Genomic DNA, 19,289 nt, shown 5'->3' with positions numbered 1-19,289 from the left:
AGCGAAGCTGCGAGCACTGACTGAGCTTTTGCTCCGGTTTTGCGTACCTCATTTAGCCAGGCGTTCAGCCGTGACTTAAGAAGAGTCGTGTTTCCAAAACACTTAGATATAAACTGATTGCGAGCCTGGATTTGTTGGCACGAAATTGTCGAAACTTCTGAACACGCAACGAGAAGACTATAGATAGTGGATATTTGGAAAGATTTTTTATTTTGTATAACAGCGATCGCGATCATGGTTGTAGAATAATTGCACAATTCAAAAGCGAGGAATTAGCGTCAAGAAAATAGTAGAGGTCTTGCAGTTTTACGATTCTCGCCTGTGAAATTCACGTTGTAGAAATAATAGAATGTAATATTTTATACTTGTAACCGCAGAGAAAATTTCACGAAAAATTTAAAAGAAATAATTTTAAAAAATAAATAAATAAAAGAGAGGTATTAACGACGATTGAATTTTTGATATGATAGGACGGGCAATTTTCGAACCCTAAAAAAAAAACGATTCTTTCTATTTCCCGGGTAGGATCGATCGGGAAAAGTTTGCCAAAGATAAGATTACATTCCACAGCTCGCGGTGATTTATATGCAGAAATTACAGAATTTGCCGATTATACAACCGTCTTGTTTAAACTTAATCAAATCAAAAGATAATGGTGATTCGCACTCTCGGCTCTTTACCGCGTTTATAAATTCCGCAACGCCCTCGGGCTGAATTCTTCAATTTCAGTTGATTCGAAATAAACACTCGGTATATCTAACATAACGACAATCGAATATAATGAACGTATTTTGGCAAAAAGTAATTGATTTAACGTGCAAAAAGTTGATAAATAATTTATTGGTTAAAAACGAAGTGCAAAAATTAAAAAAGTTTACTTCCAAGTAATCATGCAAGTCGAGCATTTCTCCAATACCGTGAGATTGAAATTCGATCAAGTCGATACTGCAAGCTTGGAAAAATGGGGAAAAATTTGAACAACAACTTTAGTGATCGAGTAAAATGAAGATGCGAGCAAATATCGCTAAGCGGTTTTCTTGAGACGCGTCTGAACCGCAACTATTTAAAAAAATTAAAAAAACTTATTTCCAAGTAATCATGCAAGTCGAGCATTTCTTCAATACCGTGAGATTAAAATTCTGCCTGAACCGTAACTATCTGTGAATCATTGCGTTTGACATTAATGGAGGTTCAGAAGTGCGGGGCTTGTACAGTGCCTATACCTATATGAGAGGTGAATTTAATAACTCAATAAACCGCGACCCGCCGCTTGACCGATTATCGAGAATTCCCCACGTTTAATAATCTCACACCGCGCACATTTGCTTACAGGCGTGGGTGTAACGCCCGATCGAATTTGCACACCGCAGCTCTTCACCTACGTATTTTTATGATAGCGACCGGTATTTCAGACGATGATCGATGACCCTGCCAATTAAGGACGGCGCGGGCGGTTCGCCAAAATTGCGCGAAATTTCTAAGGCGTCTTTATTACGCCGGAGGCAGGCGGACGGACTCGACGAAGTCCTCGAGGATCCTGCAGACGACCGGCAGGATCCTCTCGGCGAACTCTGAGGACCCTCATCAGTTGAGCGAGTCTTTCGTCTTCTAAGCTCTCGGGACGTGTAACCTTCGTACAACGTCGAGTTGACAAATCCCGCACTAACGGCTCGTTGTTCGATAAATGTTTTCAATTCGCTGAATCTTAATCGGCGCAATTTGGTTTCGCGAAATCAGGAACGATCGATTGTTCTTTTGTAAGCAACTGTGCCGCAATTACGCGTCAATTAACCGAATAACGCAAAACTGATTTTTCGCTGTTGCACCGGAAATTGAATTTGTAAGAAAATTTTTATTACTGCGACGATGCGAGTTCTCTTCCATATCCGTCAAAGTAAACGCGTGTAACAATCTCTGATAAAATACCGGGCTGAGCAAAAGTTTATTTCACATTTCTTCTTTCTGCTTGTTTTCTTATACCTTCTTTTTCGAAACAATCGTTATGTTTATTCATGGAAAAGCCTCGACCTTTCGTTTAATACCCACATCACTTCAGTGCCTGTATTCCAATCTTACAATGCATGAAAAAAAAACTCACAGCGAATGGAAATGAATTTTGCACGAAATGTTTCCTCCGCACGAACTGCGAATACTATTATTATTAACGTAAACATCGGTAGTGCGGATTGCTGTATAATTACTTGCGAGTCATTTCTTGTTCTCGCGACGTTTAAAATACAGGGTTAAACATCAAAAATATGTATAGAAACTGTATAAAATTTTTTGAAAATTATATAATGCGAAAAATGACTACTATTTGAGTTTTCGTCTCACGGGTATTAAAAAGATAATAATATTATCACGTTGACGCGAGGTCATCGGTACGTTTCATCTGCTAGTGGCATTTGTAGTTCGAGTAAGCTCTCAGCTGTTCAATAACGAGCGTGGGTTGTCCAGCAGAAAAATTCTGTCCTCCACGATTCGCGGTGTAATTATCAAACGCAGCCCGCGTGCTTCGGAATGTGAAAGAAAAAAGTACCTACGCAAAGAAAAAAAAAATATACAGCGGAGTCGAAAACGTGGGATGAAAATACCTCAAGCGTAAAGTAATACAATTGCCCGTACGTCACTTTTTTTAACAGTTTTAATCACGTCGATTTTAACAAAAACGGTAGATTTTTAAATTTATAACTAAATTATTATTATTATACGTGTATAATAAATTCAAAAGAACGATTCCAACGATTTCGGTCTCTGGAAGTGGCGTCAAACGATTCTGCGTTGCTAGGAGATGTATCGTCAAATTATACCGTAACCGCGACAAAAGTATAACGAGCGAATAATTCAATTTGAAGATTAAATTCACCCCAGATTGATATATCACGGACGTACAGTTCTTTTCGTGAATATAAATTATCATCCGTCGAGAAGTCGTATTGTAAAGTGAGCCATATTACAAGTACTTTGGTATACTTGTATGTGTAAAAACTGCAAAAATTTTAAAGGGCACAAAAGTTATCGGATCTGTTGAAAATGTTCGATCGAATGAAATGTAGCAAAAATCGCGTGTTATACGTGAGGCTGTTGCGAGAGATTATTATTATGCGTTATTTGAACTTCGCAGAGGCAGATGGGCGAGTTTAAAGTTTGATATCCTTGAATTGTTTCTCGGTAACGATAACACGAGGAACCGGAGTGGGCGGCGGGTTGAATCTAGAAATGAAATGAAATTCAAACAGAATTAACTGTCTCAGTGAAAATTGGCCGACGTGACGAGTAAAAGCGTATTTGCCGGTGGAGAGACGACGCAGAATTTGATGTGGTGGTTTCGCGACGATACAGACATCAGGTAGTGAAAGATTTCATAGCTTACTTTTCTCTTCCTCTTTTTCTTTCGAAATTTTAGTAGGAAACGAATCAGTTTCAAAGCCGAATAACAAAACGATAGCTGGAACGTAATTCAGAACTGTGGCTATAAGAAAGCAAATTGTATGCGATTGCGAAACGAGTATAATAAAAGTAAAAATAATTTAATGAAATCCCGCAGGAACAGAGCCGGGATATAAAATACAGAACGATTTCTTCGACTCGTGCGAGCTCAACAGTACGCGAAACTCAAGAAGGAGAAAAGAACTTTTGTCACCCTACTTTGTATGTATTCCGAAACGAAGTTTTCTCGACTTGTAAAGTGAACCTGCGGCAGAAGCGAATGATTTATATCAGCGCCTTGGGCCTTTGAGGAATTTCCGCAGCTTCCAGGAGAGAATCCGAAGCGCGAAAGCTGAGAACGTACGCGGAGAAAGCACCGCGCGGAGGCTTTTTTCTCTCCCAGCCTTTTCCTTTTCTTCCTTTTCAAATCTGTTTCACCTTTTATCAGATGATGGCTTTCCGGGGAATTGAATCTCAAGTTTTAAATATTTACAAGGTTGGATAGTGCAGCGTGCGAAAGACCTGCCGAATCGCGTTTCATCCATGACCCTTTACGTAAAATGCTTTAACCGTTAAAACTCGACGAGAGAAATACCTCAGCTCTACTTATCGACGGCTTTTCCAAGTGCACAAAGTGCACTTTAAGCCCGGAAATTGATCGAACGACCGCGTTCACGATTTCGCAGAGCTTATATACATCGTCTCGTGGATTTTAAAGGAGAAGTGCTAAAGACCGACAAAAAATATACGGAATTGTGCAAAATTTTACTGCGCGGCTCTGTAATGCGAGGTGAAAATTTCTAAAAATTTATGAAAAGTAGAATGGCATAAATTTTACTAATTAGCGTGGTCATTGTATATGTTGAAGATTTCGAATCGCATAAAAATTAAGTTTCGATCATTTGCAGTTTCATTGTAATGATTTGAAAAATGATTTCATTTCCTTTACACCGCCCATTTTTGGTAATTCCGATACATCATCCCACGGCATTTTAAATCGTAGATACGGATGAAAGGAGGATTTACGGTAGCTTTTTTCGTTTTTGCCGTCTGCGAAGTACACAAATCATGAAATTAAAGGGCAGAAACTTTCGCGAATGGAAGTTACGTTATAGGTATATTTCGAGATATTTCGTGGTTACCTGTGAACTATTTATTCAGAACTTCTGATTGCTCAAACTTTTTCGATTATTACATACAAACGAGCCACAATGAAAAGTGCGAAACCCGGCAAGAAAAATATAGATATATAGGTATTGTGATAACTTTATCAAAAAGGAAGCTGACGTATTCAACGAAATTCTTGAATGTCCAATCTGGTTATAAAACGACTATAGAGCTGGGAAAGAAAAGTTGGTGTACAGATTTTTGAACTTCAATATTGTCACTCGAGTGGACAGAAATAATGACACGAGCGAAATGAAGTCCGTTCAAAACTGTGTAAACATAATTGTATATTTCAAAAATTCTAAGGCAAGGCACGTGTGAGAAATTTTTCTTTTTTATAACTGCGACCGAAGTTGTAGGATGAACTAACAAAAAGGGGTGATGATGAAAAATAAGTTGAAACAAGAAGATTTCTCCTCGGAGTGGATAAAAGCCGTGCGACAGAAGAGAGAAAATGAGAAACGGTGGTGCGAAAAAAGATTTCAACTCTTGAGTAACGCCAGTCCGCTGCAAATCTGACGACCGGTGAGATATGGAGCTTCTCAAGACCGCAAGGCTCACGGGGCTGAAGCACAGCAGGTGTTCGTACAGAGTTCACCTCATTTTCTGCTTACGTTCTTCTCCTTCGCTCTGATTTATAGCCGCGAGTACTGTAACTCGCTTACGAGAAGAAGAAAACTCTTTCTTCGCCATCTTCATTTTTTTTTTCCCCCCATTTCTGTTGTTCTTTTACTTCTTGAAATTTCTTGTTTTGCAACGAAAAACACTCTCCAACGGTAAACTTTTTACTAACGATAAGAGAAGCAGGATTCCCTGTGGATCAAATTTTCTGCCCCTATACAGATATATAACCCCGGTTTCTCCTTCGTTGGATCGTCCCATGCGGCTGAGGCAGGCAACCCGAGTTACACCTTATTATACCGGGCCTAGACGTAGGCAACCGAGGGTTACAATTTCATTCGTGGGATGGCAAATTGTAACTCCGGTAGCCTATCTGTAGGCGCCAAAGTGTCCTGTTTCTACGTATGCACGTATGGAGTGTACAGAAGGAGAAATATCTTAGATTTATAAAAAGTGAGCTGATTTTTAATGTAAATATGGGTGGCGCTTATTAAACGTAAATTGCCTATCTGAAGTTAGCTGAAGTTGGTTTAAAATATAATAAGTATAACTGTGTAAATAACTTCAAGATTCAGTTTTGTATCAATCAGCGCCACACAATATATAATCACAATATATATATATATATATATGTAACGGAAGTTTTCTGTGAGACTACCTTCTGAGCGTTAGTACCTAGGCAACCGAAGCTACATGACGTATTGCTACGTATTCGAATTACAGCTACGGTTGCCTATTAGTGGGCGTTGAACGAAAGCTAAATTTTGTATTGCTTCGTGTTTGACATGTAGCTAGGGCTGCCTATTTTCCGGCGTTACGTGTTGAGTTCCGGAGAAAACTTCCGCGGTACATACGCAACTTGGTTCATCAATCAGAATAATTTACGTCGAGGGTACGGATGGCGGTACATCCTAAGTAAAGTTGGACGAGCATGTTTTTGTTACACAGCATCACCGTCCGTGAAACTTTACCTAACAGTTTCCGCGTTACCGTTAATTGTGTGATAACAACAGGCTGCTGAGCCGCTAGAGTTCAACCCGAATCACGTTACGTGTCCTGTGGAAATCAGCTAACAAAGCGTGAAACGCGTAAAAATGAAATATCGTTTCGATATTATGGATCTTTATTACAATATTGTGGGTACGTACAAGGAGAAGACACGACGTGATTTCGCATGTGTGAAATGAATGAATGTAGTGATGTTCAGTCGGTAAAGAAGAGTGTATTCATTATCCCCATTTCGACACTCACGCGCTTGTCTCGAGACAATGGTTTTAGTATTGAATTGCCTACACACACGAGTTTCTCGTAGTTACACGCCAAACCAAATTATCCGCAGTACATATCCGTGTATGTATATTCAATAGTAATTGAGAAGCAGCCTTTCGAATGAGATAAATTATCGGCTATCCGCTGAACCGTTACTTGGGATAATCTTAACCCGTCTATTGTGATTTGTATAATTTGCAGCTACGGCCTGTACGTTATAACTTCGACCCAATTTAATGTCGAATTTGCTACAAGAATTGCTTCTCAATATTAGTCTTCTTGTTGTACTGATTGAAAAAAAAGAGGAAGGAAACATCAAATGTTGTGATGTCTTTCGTCACTTGCGTCATAAAAAAAGGAACGTTTCATCGTCAATTTTCCCCCTCCTCTTACAGTAATAAGCTTAGCGTTTATCAAGAGATTAGAAACAACCGAAACCTTGCTACAGCAGTTATCTATCATATATCACATATCTACACATATCTATAGCTAGATAGAAAATTTGAGCAATTCAATTTTCCTGTAGAAACAAAATAATGGTTGATGATCATTGTCCGAATTAGTTTTTATATCGATTTTTAAATATAATTCAGACGTCACATACTTTTTGGATATTAAATCTATAGAAAACTTTTTTTTTTTTTTACTTTGCTCATAACCAAAATTTACTGAATCTCGGTTCATTGCACTTCAGTCTAATTTTTCGCTCGATAATCAACAGATAACAGATAAGTTGGTTCCGGTAATGTATAAACATTGATCGACCGGCACAGATGGACCGTGTCATATGAGTGAGATTAAAACTTATTTAATGATTTTATTGATTGAAGCAATTTCGTTACAAAAGTCTATCAATCGCCAATTGATTAATCACGATCATCATCCTCGTCATCAATTAACTCCTACTATAAAAATAATAGCAATAAAGTCAACAGAAACAGAGGAGTACTTATTGTTAGGTACGTCTCAAATACCCATACCTAGAAAGAATTAACAAACGGCGAAAAAAGCTACACAATAAAGTTCGTTAAAAAGTTTGCTTCGAACCCAAAGGAAAATATGTATAAAAACTATTGCATGTCTTACATCCACAATTCATTCGTTAATGATTTGATATTTTTTTCTCTTTTTTTTTTCATACGCGTGTAATGTTATTTTTGTCAAGTTTAATATTAATATGATAAAATGCTAATATATTTCATTACTTCTTAACACTTATACAGCGAGTTGTCAACTCGACGGTATCAGCTTTTATATTCAATATTGTTCATATAATAATCATTCAATTAATATGTTAACGCTATACTTAATTGCTAAATCCGAGCCGCACCCAACGAGACCACAAGACGAATTTTTCATTTGTTTCTTTTCAAAGTATCAATCAAATATCCTTAATTTCCGCGATACATGCAAAAAATTTTATCCTTACCTAATTTCACACTCATTGTCAGCAAATTCTGAATCTGCCTTACTCATCATTTTTCTTTCATCATGCTATCACTATTTACACGGGCTATGATAATAATATCTATAAGGTCCTAGTACAGCGATTATTTAAGAAACTAGACTTTCTCCTTTTTATCAACAATCTCGAGCAAGTTTCGTTATAACCAAGATTTTTTCCAATTCTTACTTTCTCTCCATTATCTGTTTTCCAATTTATAAAACACGATTGTCCTCAATTTAGTTCAACGAATGCTGATACATTCGTTAATTTATTTAAGATCTATTTATACACGGAGATGTAAATATTATTTTTTGTTGGAATGTTTATAAGAAGCCACGCGAGGTAATCGCACGAATAATAGAAAAACATGATTGATATTGTTGATTATCAAAGTTCAGAATACAAACAATAGGTACGTGTATACATATATATATATATTGCAATATTCATTGACGCTTAATTTAAAAACTGTTCAACAATTATCAACTATAACAACAGAATAATTGATTCTCAACGTGATTGGAAGTTCTCGTTACGTGCGGTCTTCTTTGCTGGATATAGTGCATCATATAATCTATCTGTACACTCACAACCGTTCAGATACACAATAATATCAACATATTTAATATTGGACCAGGACAGACAACAAAATTGAGAATTGATTGAATTTTTAGATATTTTTTCACTTTTTTTTTTTGTTAGTTTTTCTTTTATATAAAAGTAACGTAATGTTTACAGTACAATATGCGTTTATACATTTGATAGCAAAGTGATGTCGAAAAAGTATTTTTTTTTTTTTCTCAACGTTTGTGTAAAAGATCATTAATATTATTATATTATTTCGTAAACTGTTTAGCTTTCTTAATATTACGAGAGACAACGAAACGAGAGAGACAGAGGAAATGAAAGATAGAAAGAAATAAGCAACGACAAACAAGACGTAAAAGCAATATTATATAACTATTTCTGTAACACTATCATGTACGTTTTACGCACGGTAGTACTGTAACGGATTATCGATAGAGTAAAAAACTATCCTCAAAAAATAAACTTGTCTACTATAGAGAACGAAATAAGGAAAGAAAAATCCTCGAAGATAATAAATCGATTTAATGACGTAACAGGTAAGTGTTTCTCTATAAATCAGATGTATCATTTCAAATAATATGATCAGAAATTTTATTTCTGTCTATGACAAGAGAAGGGAGAAAAACAAAAAAAAGACCCAGACAGATCACCTCGCCATATAATATTCATATACTCAGTTTCATTCAATCGTAAATTCACATAAGTAAGATATTATAATAATTTTTCTACAAAGATATTAATTAAAACTATTTTCAGATCAATGCCACGATCGGAGATTAATTAGTTTTTTTTTTTTTTTTTATCTTTATATTTTCTTTTTATTTATTTTTTTTCAATAAAAAACTCCGGTCCGAGCTCGGATTTGAAAACAGCGGATCTATATAAGTCCATATTAAATATATTTTACAATAATATTATCATTGTACATGAACAATGTATGCTCTACACCATACTTTGTTAACGCCGGCTAACCAGCACAACTATCGTGATCAAAGGTGTTACATATTGGCAAGCAATAAAGTTGTTTTCGAGAAGTCGAACCTCCATGTATGCAAATTTATATTTAAAAGTGAACATCTATCATTTCTCCTCAGTTGAGTTATATCTGAAGGAAAAAAGGAATAAAATTTTATAAGCATCTGAAGCAGGAATGGACAACGTGATCAATCCCGAGATCTACCTTTCACTGTCGAGACTCTGTGCGATCTAAAAATCTCACATCTTTACCACAGAATTAAATAAAATATATTTTCTGGCCTAATAGCCACGATTGACCGATTCAACATCCCTGATCTAAAGCGACTGCTTTTCAGATGCTCAATTTCAGAAATTAACAATATCTATAATAATTATAGTAATATTATGATAATAAAGATGCGCTGATTAGAATGACGATTAACAATAAGGTGTCACTTAGTTAAAATAGAGGAGGGGGACTGGATTTGTGAACCCCGATGTGTGCGCCGCCTTGGTACCTGTTAAAACATTACAATCTTAGAATTTTGTCAACCAAGCAATTACCTGTTAACAAAGAGTACAATTTTTAAATTATATTGTTAATAATATCTAATATTGTAACATCACATTTCAAGTATTTAGTAGAGCATTCACAGCAAAGTGATTTGTGGCAAAGTAGTAATGTCTTTAAACTTTAATTAAATGTATAATTATACGATATCAATAATCAAGCATAAAACTGCCTGTTTTCCTTTCTATGTTCTGTATGATTTTTTTTCTCTGTAATTAAACTTATCTAGCCATATATTTACCTAATGTCAGAATTTGGGTACCAATTATTTCCATATAAACATTGTACAGTTAGTATTTGATTGTTTTTAATTTTCAATTATTCGTGAAACTAAGGAACAAAACGTGTAAAATTAATTAAAAAGAAAAGGACTGGTCAACAATTTACGAATCCATTAAAAGAAAGATACAACTCAAAACTTTACACAATTCATAGAGTGTACTGTGAAAAGCTCGAGGAAAGATGGGATCATGTTTTATAAATTCCAAAACGTTAAAGACCGACTGAATAATTCAATTCGATTAAACTATCAATTGTCCCTTTATCTTATGGTATGCACATGAAACGCCTATTTCACAATGATTAGAAATGATATAATCATTGAAAAGACCTCCCCACCCATATTACGGCATCTGAACACACAACTTACTAGAAACTTGAAATGATGATAAATGAAACTAACAATAAATGATCAGAACCGTTTAATTCCGTAATCGCGACAAGTTTTACATTTTAAATAAAAATCCAATTACATTGGAGACTGAAAAGTTACAAAATTGTTCGTTCCAACGCCGTAACACACTTTCCCAAATTTTTACCAATCTTGACAAAATTTCTACTCCGTTTTCCATCGAGATTTTCAAACACGAGGCCAATAACTCTCAAGAGTTGAAAAACAAAGATGATAAATCAGTCCAACACTCACATGTAAGATGTGGTTAAAGTAGGCGGAGGGAGGTTATTCTTTCTTATCCTCATTGGTGGTAGAAGTGATGGTTGTTGTATTGCCTGTTGGAGTGGTGGCTGTGTTAGCAGCGGTGGTCGGCGAAACAGTTGCCGGGCTCAAGGTAGCAACTGGAGCAGATTTTTGAGGTTCCGAAGAAGGTGAAGAAGGAGGTTGAACATCGGCTGGCGCATCCGTCGCATCTTGGCTTGAGTCCGAACTGTCCTTAACTTCGTCATCTTTATCATCTTTTTTCACTAAGTTAGCATCTGTTTCGCTCTTGGCGTTTTCCCGTAAATCCTCAGGCTCCTCCGTCGTTTTCTCATCCTTGGAATTTGGCTCTGGTTTCTTTTCCACTACCGTTACCTCTTTGCTCTCTACCGGCTCTTCGGGACTCTTTTCTTCACTTGATGGTTTGTCGACTTCGTCATCTTTGATTTCATCAACTTCCATTTTTGTCGATTCGTCCACGGAACTCTTGTCATTTTTATTATTCACAGTCTCTTCTTCCGCATTGTTTTCATTGTTTTTATCTTGCCTTTTCGGTCGCCCGCGTCCACGGCCCGTTCCCTTGGCTGCAGTTTCCTTTTTCTCCTTTTTTGGAGGAGATGGAGCAGGCGTTGGTATCCCCAGCCCACGAACTGAGCTGCGAGTACGTCTTCTACCCTCAACCTCTCCAACGGAAGTGTTTAGTCCCTTTAAAAAAATTTATCGTCATTGATAAGCGGCACAAGTCAGCTTAATTTACTATAAAGCATGGAAAGAACTTCGAAGATTTCTTACATTGACTGATTCACATTTCTTCTTCGATACTCCTCACACAAATGAATCGAAATTGAAAGTTTGTGAGATCGACGAGCGACACAAACATTCATAACGGAAAGCCAAACGATTTACTTGATCGCAAATTATATGATAACCATAAGTCAGTTCCGAGTACGTGTTTACCGTTATAAGTTGACATAAATTTTTTTAATTCAATAATTAAAAATTTATTATAAAAGAAGATAAAAGACAGATTAGCAGTTGGCATTTTTCTAAAAAATCAAATCTAAGATTTCCTCAAGTTACCAACTGTCTATATCTGATTACTAGTTTACCTGCATTTATCTACAAACTATAGTTCAAGTGCTGTACGTGCGTATATCGTAAGATAAATCTGGCAGAATGATACGAGGATAATTCATAAAGAGCGCTCGTAGGGCAAGCGGTGGGGGAAACCTCTCCCTCTAGTTCCCCCACTTGGGGCTTTACCCCCACTTTTACCCCGCCAACGTTCGCGTAGGCAAAGCCGGCGGGGAGGCAAAATGGAGGGAACTGATCAGGCAAGGGGGTGTAACCTTGGCCTCTTGGATCTTAGGAAAATTCCCTGTAGATTATGCAAAAAATTTGGGTTAATTTAACCCAAGTAAGTAATACCTTTAATATGGCCTCGCCTTCCTGGGCTGTTCTTTCTAAGGTCGACAGCCTTTTTGAACCTCCACGTTTATTTTTGGTCGGAGTTGGTTTATCCTGGACTGTTTGGTCCTGGGAAAACAAGAGGATAAATGCATCAGTTTATTTATCATTGGGATTAGGTGTCTCTGAAGTAAGCTGGTGAAACCGCTAGTGACTGACTGAAGCGATAAGATTAAAGCGAGTTGGACAGAGACAAGAGTTTCGTTTGTTTCAATGTATGTCGTTGGTTTTCTTTCTTTTTTGTTTCCCGCCATTTTGATTTTACCACGAAAATACTTGTAGCGCAACGAGTATGGTACAAAAAATGAACTCAACATTGTTAGACTTTGCTAACGGAAAATTGTTGTAGAAGGAATATAAACTATTTCCCGCCTTTTTAATCATCTGCCGGCGTGCACCGACTACTCCGGACGAAAGGCGCAAATAAAAAAACATCCTCCATCTTTGCCACTAAAGGACAAATAGTACGGCTTTGAAAAATCGCTGAATATGACATCACGCGTATTAAGAGGAGCTTCTCGAATAATATTAATCTTCCGCATCTAGACGATTCACAGCGAGCCTACAATTGCTTAATACCCGCATACTGGAGAGTTGAGAATTTTCGAGATACCGAGCGTCGCCCCGTATTTGAGGGACTTACACGCCGCCTTGGCATGGAAACTCGGCTTGACGAAGGATTTTCACTGCTTTTCACGTACTTACCTTAGACACATCGTCGACACTGTTATCGTTCTTGGTCTCTGCTTTAATCTCAGACATTTCTTCGTGTCGGAATCACTCAAAAACACACGGAAACCACTGATTTACTACTAGAAATCGCAAGGAGCCCGGTCGCACTGTTTATACGATAAGCAAAGATGGCGGGTAGCGTGGGTCACGTGACCTCGTCAAACGTAGAGCGGGACGAGAGCCGCGCCACCACCCATCGCGTTCCTGAACTATAAACACCCGCGGGTTCGCTTGCGCCAATTCAAACATTTCTATTTCAAACATCATTTCAGCTCCCGCATGCGGCTTTTTCCCGCGCCGCTTTATCATTCGTACTTAAAAATAGTAAGAGCTGCGAAGTGATGTGAATATTTTTGACGCTTCTTTTTCAAATGGTGTACAAAGTATTTTAAAGATATTTTTCAAAATTTTCGTGAATACTTCGAAAACTAGTTATGTACTTGCGAATACTTTTACTGTATAGTTACCGAAAAAAAATACATTTGTTTATCTCTAGAAAAAATTTAAAAAACAACAATAAAACGAAATAACTTCAAATTATTAACTTACGATATTGATTATTCCTAGGAATAATTGTTTTTTTTTTCGTTCACAAATATTTGCATTTTATTTATGGAAAAGTTGGCTTCATCAAATAGATGTGGAGGGAAATCAGAAAAAATATATTATCTAGTGAAACTCTGTTTCCCATTTTCATCTTGTCTACATAAGTGGGATGAATCCAAAGCTTCATCTGTATTCAATTCAGCAATTAATACCGAGATTAAGATTCATATACGTTCTCGGGCCAAGAATTGCGTCTCTTAAAAAGCGAAAATAATCAATGAATTTAGTAAATCAATTGCGAATAAAAAATGAAGGAAAAATAATGACATTGATTTTATGACGATCTTAATGCTAACGTGCAGAAAATATCAGTACCTTCAATGTCGAAGGATGAAATTTCCTTAGAATATTTATGTTCCCATGATAAATAAGGTAAGGTCCTAATTTAATTTTTGGTACTTGCACCTCAATGCGTAGGCATTCGCCTGAACCAAAACCTTGCTCTAAAGTCATCGCTGCATGTTAAGAAAGCCGGAGCAGTCGGAGAATGTACAATTAAACGGACAGGGCCATTGTGACCCAATGATAAAAGCTGCTTTCTGGAAGCGTTTCGGGAATTCCAAGCACAAAGAGAGGTTGTAGCCTCATCCGGAAACATCACATAGTCTTCAGTATGATTAAATATTGCTTGAGCTTTGTGCTCCTGTTTTCCTGTGAGAAAAAAATACAAGATATAATTAAAAGTGACCACAAGTTATGATGTTTTTCAAAAATGCACGAACTTTCGTTTCGCAGACATAAGCGTGATTTACACTTCGATTTTGACTGAAAATGACAATGACCACTACATTCAACCTTTATTTTGTAAATAGTTGCAATTTTAATCTGTTGGTAAATGTGGATCACGCGTAAATGAAAAACTTTGACATGTACCAAGAATTATGATTAACATCTCAAGTGCCAGATCAAAGAGACTCGAAAACCTTTTACCTGTTGTACCAGCACCTGTGTAAGCAATCAAACATCTGCTCGTTGACAGTTCCCACAATTTAATCAAAGAATCTTTTCCAGATGAGAGTAAATACTGAAAATGAATATCAAGAATTTATATTCATATTTTTTACCAAGACACTTTAGTGACATGGGAAAGGACATCCCTGAAATTCACAAAGACAGCAAAGTGTAAATATAATTCTCAGCTGTGTTTGCCTTAGTCGCGATTATTGACGTCAGTTTAATTTATAAATTAAAGAAGAAACATACCTTTCCATTTCTTGTAAACGTCACGGAGCAAACCTCGTACCCGTCGTGTGCTTTGACAAAAGTATTTATACACCGATTGGATACACCATCCCATAATTTAATACTTCCATCCTTACCAGCAGAGGCGTAAGTCTTACCGTCCAAACAATATTTAATGCTGGTTATACCTGCCGTATGCTGATGGCTGGGTATACTAGATACAAAGCACTGTGCCGTATTTACATCGTACAATCTAACGACAGGATGATTTGTTCCAACAACAAGAAAATCACCAGTCGGATGAAACGACAAGCATCTGATCTGGTCGGCGTCTGTTATAGTACGAAAAGCTTTCTTAACACTTGCTTTACTGAAGTCAAAGAGCTTGACTGAGAAGTCTCTGCTCCCGGAAACAAGTATTGGCTCCCTGGGATGAAACTCTAAGCAAGTCACCTCCTCCAAGTGATCGTACAGCGTTCTGATCACTGGATGCCCCCCAGTTTGATCACCAGGTGCCATTTCGTCCGGTGCAGATTTGGCCAACATTCTGTCAACATCTAAAATCTTTATCGAGGCATCGACGGAGCCTGTGGCAATTAGCTGTCCATCCGCCGAAAATGCTCCTGCTCTACAATTCCCTTTGTGCGATGTAACATACGCCGTTTCATATTGTGCCGGTTCTGGTGCCTGCGTCTGAGCCTCTGTTTCAAACTCTAAATCTAAACCAGGACCAAGAGTATTATCGACATTGGAAAATGTCGGTAGATTATTTACTTCTTTTTTTGTACGATCTGGCTCATGCGCAGCACCGATTAACATCAAATGCAACAATCTATCTGAAGGTGGGCAAGGCGGCTCAGCTTGTATCATGTTCGACAATTGAACCGCCAGAGTTTGATGACCATCATAGAAAAGTTGGCTGAAAAATATGTTTTCCATATAACTAAGACCACTTTATAGATTAGTAAACACAATTTCATTACTTCGACAAAATGACCAGTCATACGCTTATGTAAAAATGTGTAAACAGCAGGATTTGTGAGACTGTGCCTCTTACACTTTGATATGTAAATGAAAGAGAAAATCAAATCAACTTCTGCCTGGTATTGTGATATCACAGTCTGTAATTGTTAGGCAAGGTGTTTCAAGATGTCACTGGAAGTTGGAAAAACTTAGCAAATTAGTGAAGTATTTTTCGCCAATATTCTATATCTGAAAATTTTCTTACAAAAATCCGATTCCTCCGATATCCCTAATTATGGTGTATAAACTTTCATTGCTGGATACCTTGTCAAATCAGTTTTTCTAAACCCTCTAAGGGACGTATGAAATGACTAGTTTTGCAATAAGATATGAATAACCATTTAGTTAATTATCCGTAAATTTTTTTACGAAAACACAAATTGAAGCAATGGTGTCTGAACATAACGAAAACGTGTAATGAGAAGTTCGAAGTAGTGAAAAATTTGAGATTTGCTTACCTGATCATAAGCCGATAGAGCGATTCTCTGCTTTTAATAATATTCTTCGGATCCAAATCTGGCTCCTTCATGTTTGAATGATAATCTTTATTCTCCTTCGGCGACTGAATTTTGCTGGTTTTATTTTTTCAGGCACAAAACGGAATCCGAAAATACGACCAACGACAATTCGTGATTCGCCTCTGTCACTGTCGTGGTCTCTGCGAGGTGAGAGGTTATGTTATGTTGATGCATTTTGCCTGTCGAAGTTAGTCGCACGATTGGATATCGTAATCAGAATCTCAACTTTCTCCATAGGAATTGCCAATCGCATAACCTCCTCTCAGGATACAGGAGAAATGCCACAATGGCTGCTGCGAAAAGCGAAGTTGAATCGAGTCAACAAAATTTGACAGAAAGCTCAATCAAGGACTCTAAGATCATACTGCGACCCACGTACGAACATGTTATAAGAAAGAGATTACCGCCACGTTTTCCGAAGAGTGACAAGGACTTCTATATCACCAACAAAACAAACTTCAAGGTAACCTCAGACACCCTAACCTCATTTGGTGCGTTTAAATCACATGATGTTCCGTACCATTTTTCAATTATTTTATATAAATATCCATGGTATGGAGTTGGAAAACTGAAAAACACTGTAAACCAGTCTCGTACCTTCTCTTTTCAGCTTGTTTCTGGTAATTACAATTTCCAACGCTCCAGCTATTAGAATTTATAAATTCTTGCTTATATTTTGCACGATCGTTGCTTCATTGTGAACAAGAATATAATTATGCATGATTTCTCATAATACTATCGACTCTGTTTAAGGCTCAGCTGAACAAATGTGAAAAACTACTGGATTCCGGTGAACAAGAAATTGTTATTCATGCTCTTGGTGCTGCGGTAAGCAGAGCTTGCAATTTGGCCTTACAATTGAAAGAAAATCACCATGGCACTGTCGATTTGGACATAAATACGTCGACTGTAGATATAACTGGTAGGTAAAGCTGGGCTAGGATTTGAACATTGAATTGTTGAGTATTAATGATATAATTAATTTGACTTTTATAGATGATTTTGAGCCTATCACAGATGACGCTGACTATGAGGTAAATCAACGGCAAAATTCAGCCATTCATATTCGAGTGTTCCGCACAGCATTGTTTGAGACATTCAAATAAACACATACTATTAATTTTAAGTGAGTTTATTCAGTCTGAGGTAGTGTTTGGATGTAAGCTTTATATTTTATGAGACAATGAAGAAGCTTAATTTCCATATTTGATATTTGTTTTTTCTTCATTGTGAACTTCCTCAAGATGATATTTTCCCTCAACGAATTAGTGCACTGGCTGGGTTTAACGATATTTGAAATATGGATCAATCTTGTATCATTGACAATATTTACGATTTTGCTAGCCATGAAGATAGATAACAATTATTTCGCAGGCAATGGAGGCTGGTGGATTATATTCTCGCCATTATTTATCGGTGATGGCTTGAACACGTATTTTTGTGCAATTATTTTCATAAGAATGCAAATGGATGGAGTAATGAAAAGTGCTATACTTAGAGCACTATGGAGTTTGACTTTTCTTTTGTTAGTTTTTGTCTTCAAGTATTTACTTTGCAAAAAATTGTCAGGTCAAAGCAGTCTGGAATATTCTGAAGTTTTGAGCCCTGTTTTTATTCTCTTACAACTTATTGCTGTCAGGGCTTGTCAGCTTCACTGACCCAGGGCTTCAAATAGAAATGATCCTGTCATAGAATTTTCTTTACAACAATCTTCTGTATATGTTGCAACTGAACTTATGTACACAATACGATAAACTGATGTAAAGTGCATTAGTGTCTACCAAAACTTTATTTATGGACATAAATAGTTCCCTTAAGTGCGTATTCAAACAAATTTCTCAAACTAATTTTAAGTAAGAATTGTGTTTATTTTCTTCCTTAAGCATTATCATATCTCAGATAGATAATTACGTTTGTTATTCGTCAAATATTCATCTCTTATTTCAGTGCTGTTAGAAGTGAAAGAGACTGTCAAATGCTTCAAGTTCCAAACTACTGCTTGTCATAATTTTAACTTTTGGAGCTATTGAAAATTACATTACATTATTTTAAAACGAGTATCCCAGCTTGGTACACTGATATTAAAATCTAAAAGTATTTATACGTGATAAATTTATGCAATAATATTACATCGTTTATTTTACATTTGATTCTTTTTAATGTATATTGCGCAACTGTTAGCTGTGGCCCAATGCAGTGAATTAAATAATGCAGTATAATGTAAATTAGATTAGGATTAATCTTAATTTACTTAGGTTTTATATAATCAAATATAAAATGCGTATGTAGCAGAAGCTGTACAAATAACCGAAGATACAAAATTCCTGCAAAGTATGATGTGTAAATACAATGAATAAAATTAAATTAAATATTGGATAACTTGTGCAGTTATACTTAGTTCAATTTTCGACCTATAGTTAAAAAAAAAAAAACAATCACATTAGGCCAGTAATTTAAAACTGCTAATAAAAAAGGTAGGTTCTTGACAACATTAGGAACTGAATTACAAAGTAAGTAAAAAGCGAGTATTACTAAAACTTACATGTTAATAAGGTAAAAATTATTAAAATCCATCATGGTCTCATTGTGAGTATTTTGTATCTGAAATACTTGGAGTGCAATATTATATAATCATGCTTATACATGAATATGAATGTATTTGCTATAATAACAGTTATCATCTCTGATACCATATTCTACCAATATACCCCAATAATGATTTGATTAATTCTATTCTAAACATAGAGCTTGTTAGCTGTGGTGAACAGTACTTGACAC

The 19,289-nt window shown here is 36.5% G+C and overlaps 4 protein-coding genes across 6 annotated transcripts; 2 read left to right on the top strand and 2 right to left on the bottom strand.

Annotated features, from left to right (window-relative positions):
• Window positions 1-7,121: 7,121 nt before the first annotated feature.
• Window positions 7,122-13,333, bottom strand: LOC124181431 (putative uncharacterized protein DDB_G0271982). The gene is made up of 4 exons (XM_046568011.1): window positions 13,156-13,333; window positions 12,412-12,519; window positions 10,975-11,688; window positions 7,122-9,996 (listed from the first exon to the last, which is right to left on the bottom strand). The coding sequence occupies exons 1-3, from the start codon at window positions 13,210-13,212 to the stop codon at window positions 11,008-11,010; spliced, it is 846 nt and encodes a 281-aa protein (XP_046423967.1). The 5' UTR covers window positions 13,213-13,333; the 3' UTR covers window positions 7,122-9,996; window positions 10,975-11,007.
• A 312-nt stretch (window positions 13,334-13,645) lies between these two features.
• Window positions 13,646-16,655, bottom strand: LOC124181241 (cleavage stimulation factor subunit 1). Of its 2 annotated transcripts, XR_006870422.1 has the most exons (5): window positions 16,452-16,655; window positions 14,992-15,889; window positions 14,719-14,812; window positions 14,104-14,439; window positions 13,646-13,984 (listed from the first exon to the last, which is right to left on the bottom strand). XR_006870422.1 is itself a non-coding variant. In XM_046567603.1 (4 exons), exons 1-4 carry the CDS (start codon window positions 16,520-16,522, stop codon window positions 14,195-14,197), a joined length of 1,308 nt encoding a protein of 435 aa, XP_046423559.1. In that variant the 5' UTR covers window positions 16,523-16,655; the 3' UTR covers window positions 13,647-14,194. The 2 variants fall into 2 exon arrangements, 1 of the variants encoding a protein (XP_046423559.1); XM_046567603.1 differs by having other exon boundaries at window positions 13,647-14,439.
• A 118-nt stretch (window positions 16,656-16,773) lies between these two features.
• LOC124181243 (ribonuclease P protein subunit p20) lies at window positions 16,774-18,887 on the top strand. 2 transcript variants are annotated; one of them, XM_046567607.1, is made up of 4 exons: window positions 16,774-16,974; window positions 17,265-17,433; window positions 17,508-17,545; window positions 18,459-18,887. In XM_046567607.1, the coding sequence occupies exons 1-4, from the start codon at window positions 16,798-16,800 to the stop codon at window positions 18,465-18,467; spliced, it is 393 nt and encodes a 130-aa protein (XP_046423563.1). In that variant the 5' UTR covers window positions 16,774-16,797; the 3' UTR covers window positions 18,468-18,887. The 2 variants fall into 2 exon arrangements, with proteins under 2 accessions (XP_046423563.1, XP_046423562.1); XM_046567606.1 differs by lacking the exon at window positions 18,459-18,887 and having other exon boundaries at window positions 16,775-16,974; window positions 17,508-17,721.
• Window positions 17,756-18,281, top strand: LOC124181244 (transmembrane protein 203). The gene has a single exon (XM_046567608.1). The coding sequence runs from the start codon at window positions 17,756-17,758 to the stop codon at window positions 18,167-18,169; it is 414 nt and encodes a 137-aa protein (XP_046423564.1). The 3' UTR covers window positions 18,170-18,281.
• Window positions 18,888-19,289: the final 402 nt, after the last annotated feature.

The sequence above is a fragment of the Neodiprion fabricii genome, chromosome 4 (assembly GCF_021155785.1).
Source record: "Neodiprion fabricii isolate iyNeoFabr1 chromosome 4, iyNeoFabr1.1, whole genome shotgun sequence".
In the NCBI taxonomy this organism is placed as follows: Eukaryota; Metazoa; Arthropoda; class Insecta; order Hymenoptera; family Diprionidae; genus Neodiprion; species Neodiprion fabricii.
The sequence above is the reverse complement of the archived record's forward strand: the minus strand, read 5'-3'. Positions and strand labels throughout refer to the sequence as shown.

What these genes read in the sequence shown, in the direction of transcription:
- LOC124181243 (XM_046567606.1), top strand. Translation starts at nt 16,798, where the DNA reads ATGGCTGCTGCGAAAAGCGAAGTTGAATCGAGTCAACAAAATTTGACA. An exon ending in CCAACAAAACAAACTTCAAG is followed by an intron (nt 16,975 to 17,264) that starts GTAACCTCAGAC and finishes ACTCTGTTTAAG; the next exon opens with GCTCAGCTGAACAAATGTGA. An exon ending in GTCGACTGTAGATATAACTG is followed by an intron (nt 17,434 to 17,507) that starts GTAGGTAAAGCT and finishes TGACTTTTATAG; the next exon opens with ATGATTTTGAGCCTATCACA.
- LOC124181244 (XM_046567608.1), top strand. Translation starts at nt 17,756, where the DNA reads ATGATATTTTCCCTCAACGAATTAGTGCACTGGCTGGGTTTAACGATA.
- LOC124181241 (XM_046567603.1), bottom strand. Translation starts at nt 16,522, where the DNA reads ATGAAGGAGCCAGATTTGGATCCGAAGAATATTATTAAAAGCAGAGAA. An exon ending in CGTTTACAAGAAATGGAAAG is followed by an intron (nt 14,813 to 14,991) that starts GTATGTTTCTTC and finishes ATTCATTTTCAG; the next exon opens with TATTTACTCTCATCTGGAAA. An exon ending in CACAGGTGCTGGTACAACAG is followed by an intron (nt 14,440 to 14,718) that starts GTAAAAGGTTTT and finishes TTTTTCTCACAG; the next exon opens with GAAAACAGGAGCACAAAGCT.
- LOC124181431 (XM_046568011.1), bottom strand. Translation starts at nt 13,212, where the DNA reads ATGTCTGAGATTAAAGCAGAGACCAAGAACGATAACAGTGTCGACGAT. An exon ending in GTGTCGACGATGTGTCTAAG is followed by an intron (nt 12,520 to 13,155) that starts GTAAGTACGTGA and finishes TTGTTTTCCCAG; the next exon opens with GACCAAACAGTCCAGGATAA. An exon ending in AAGGCGAGGCCATATTAAAG is followed by an intron (nt 11,689 to 12,411) that starts GTATTACTTACT and finishes ATTTTTTTAAAG; the next exon opens with GGACTAAACACTTCCGTTGG.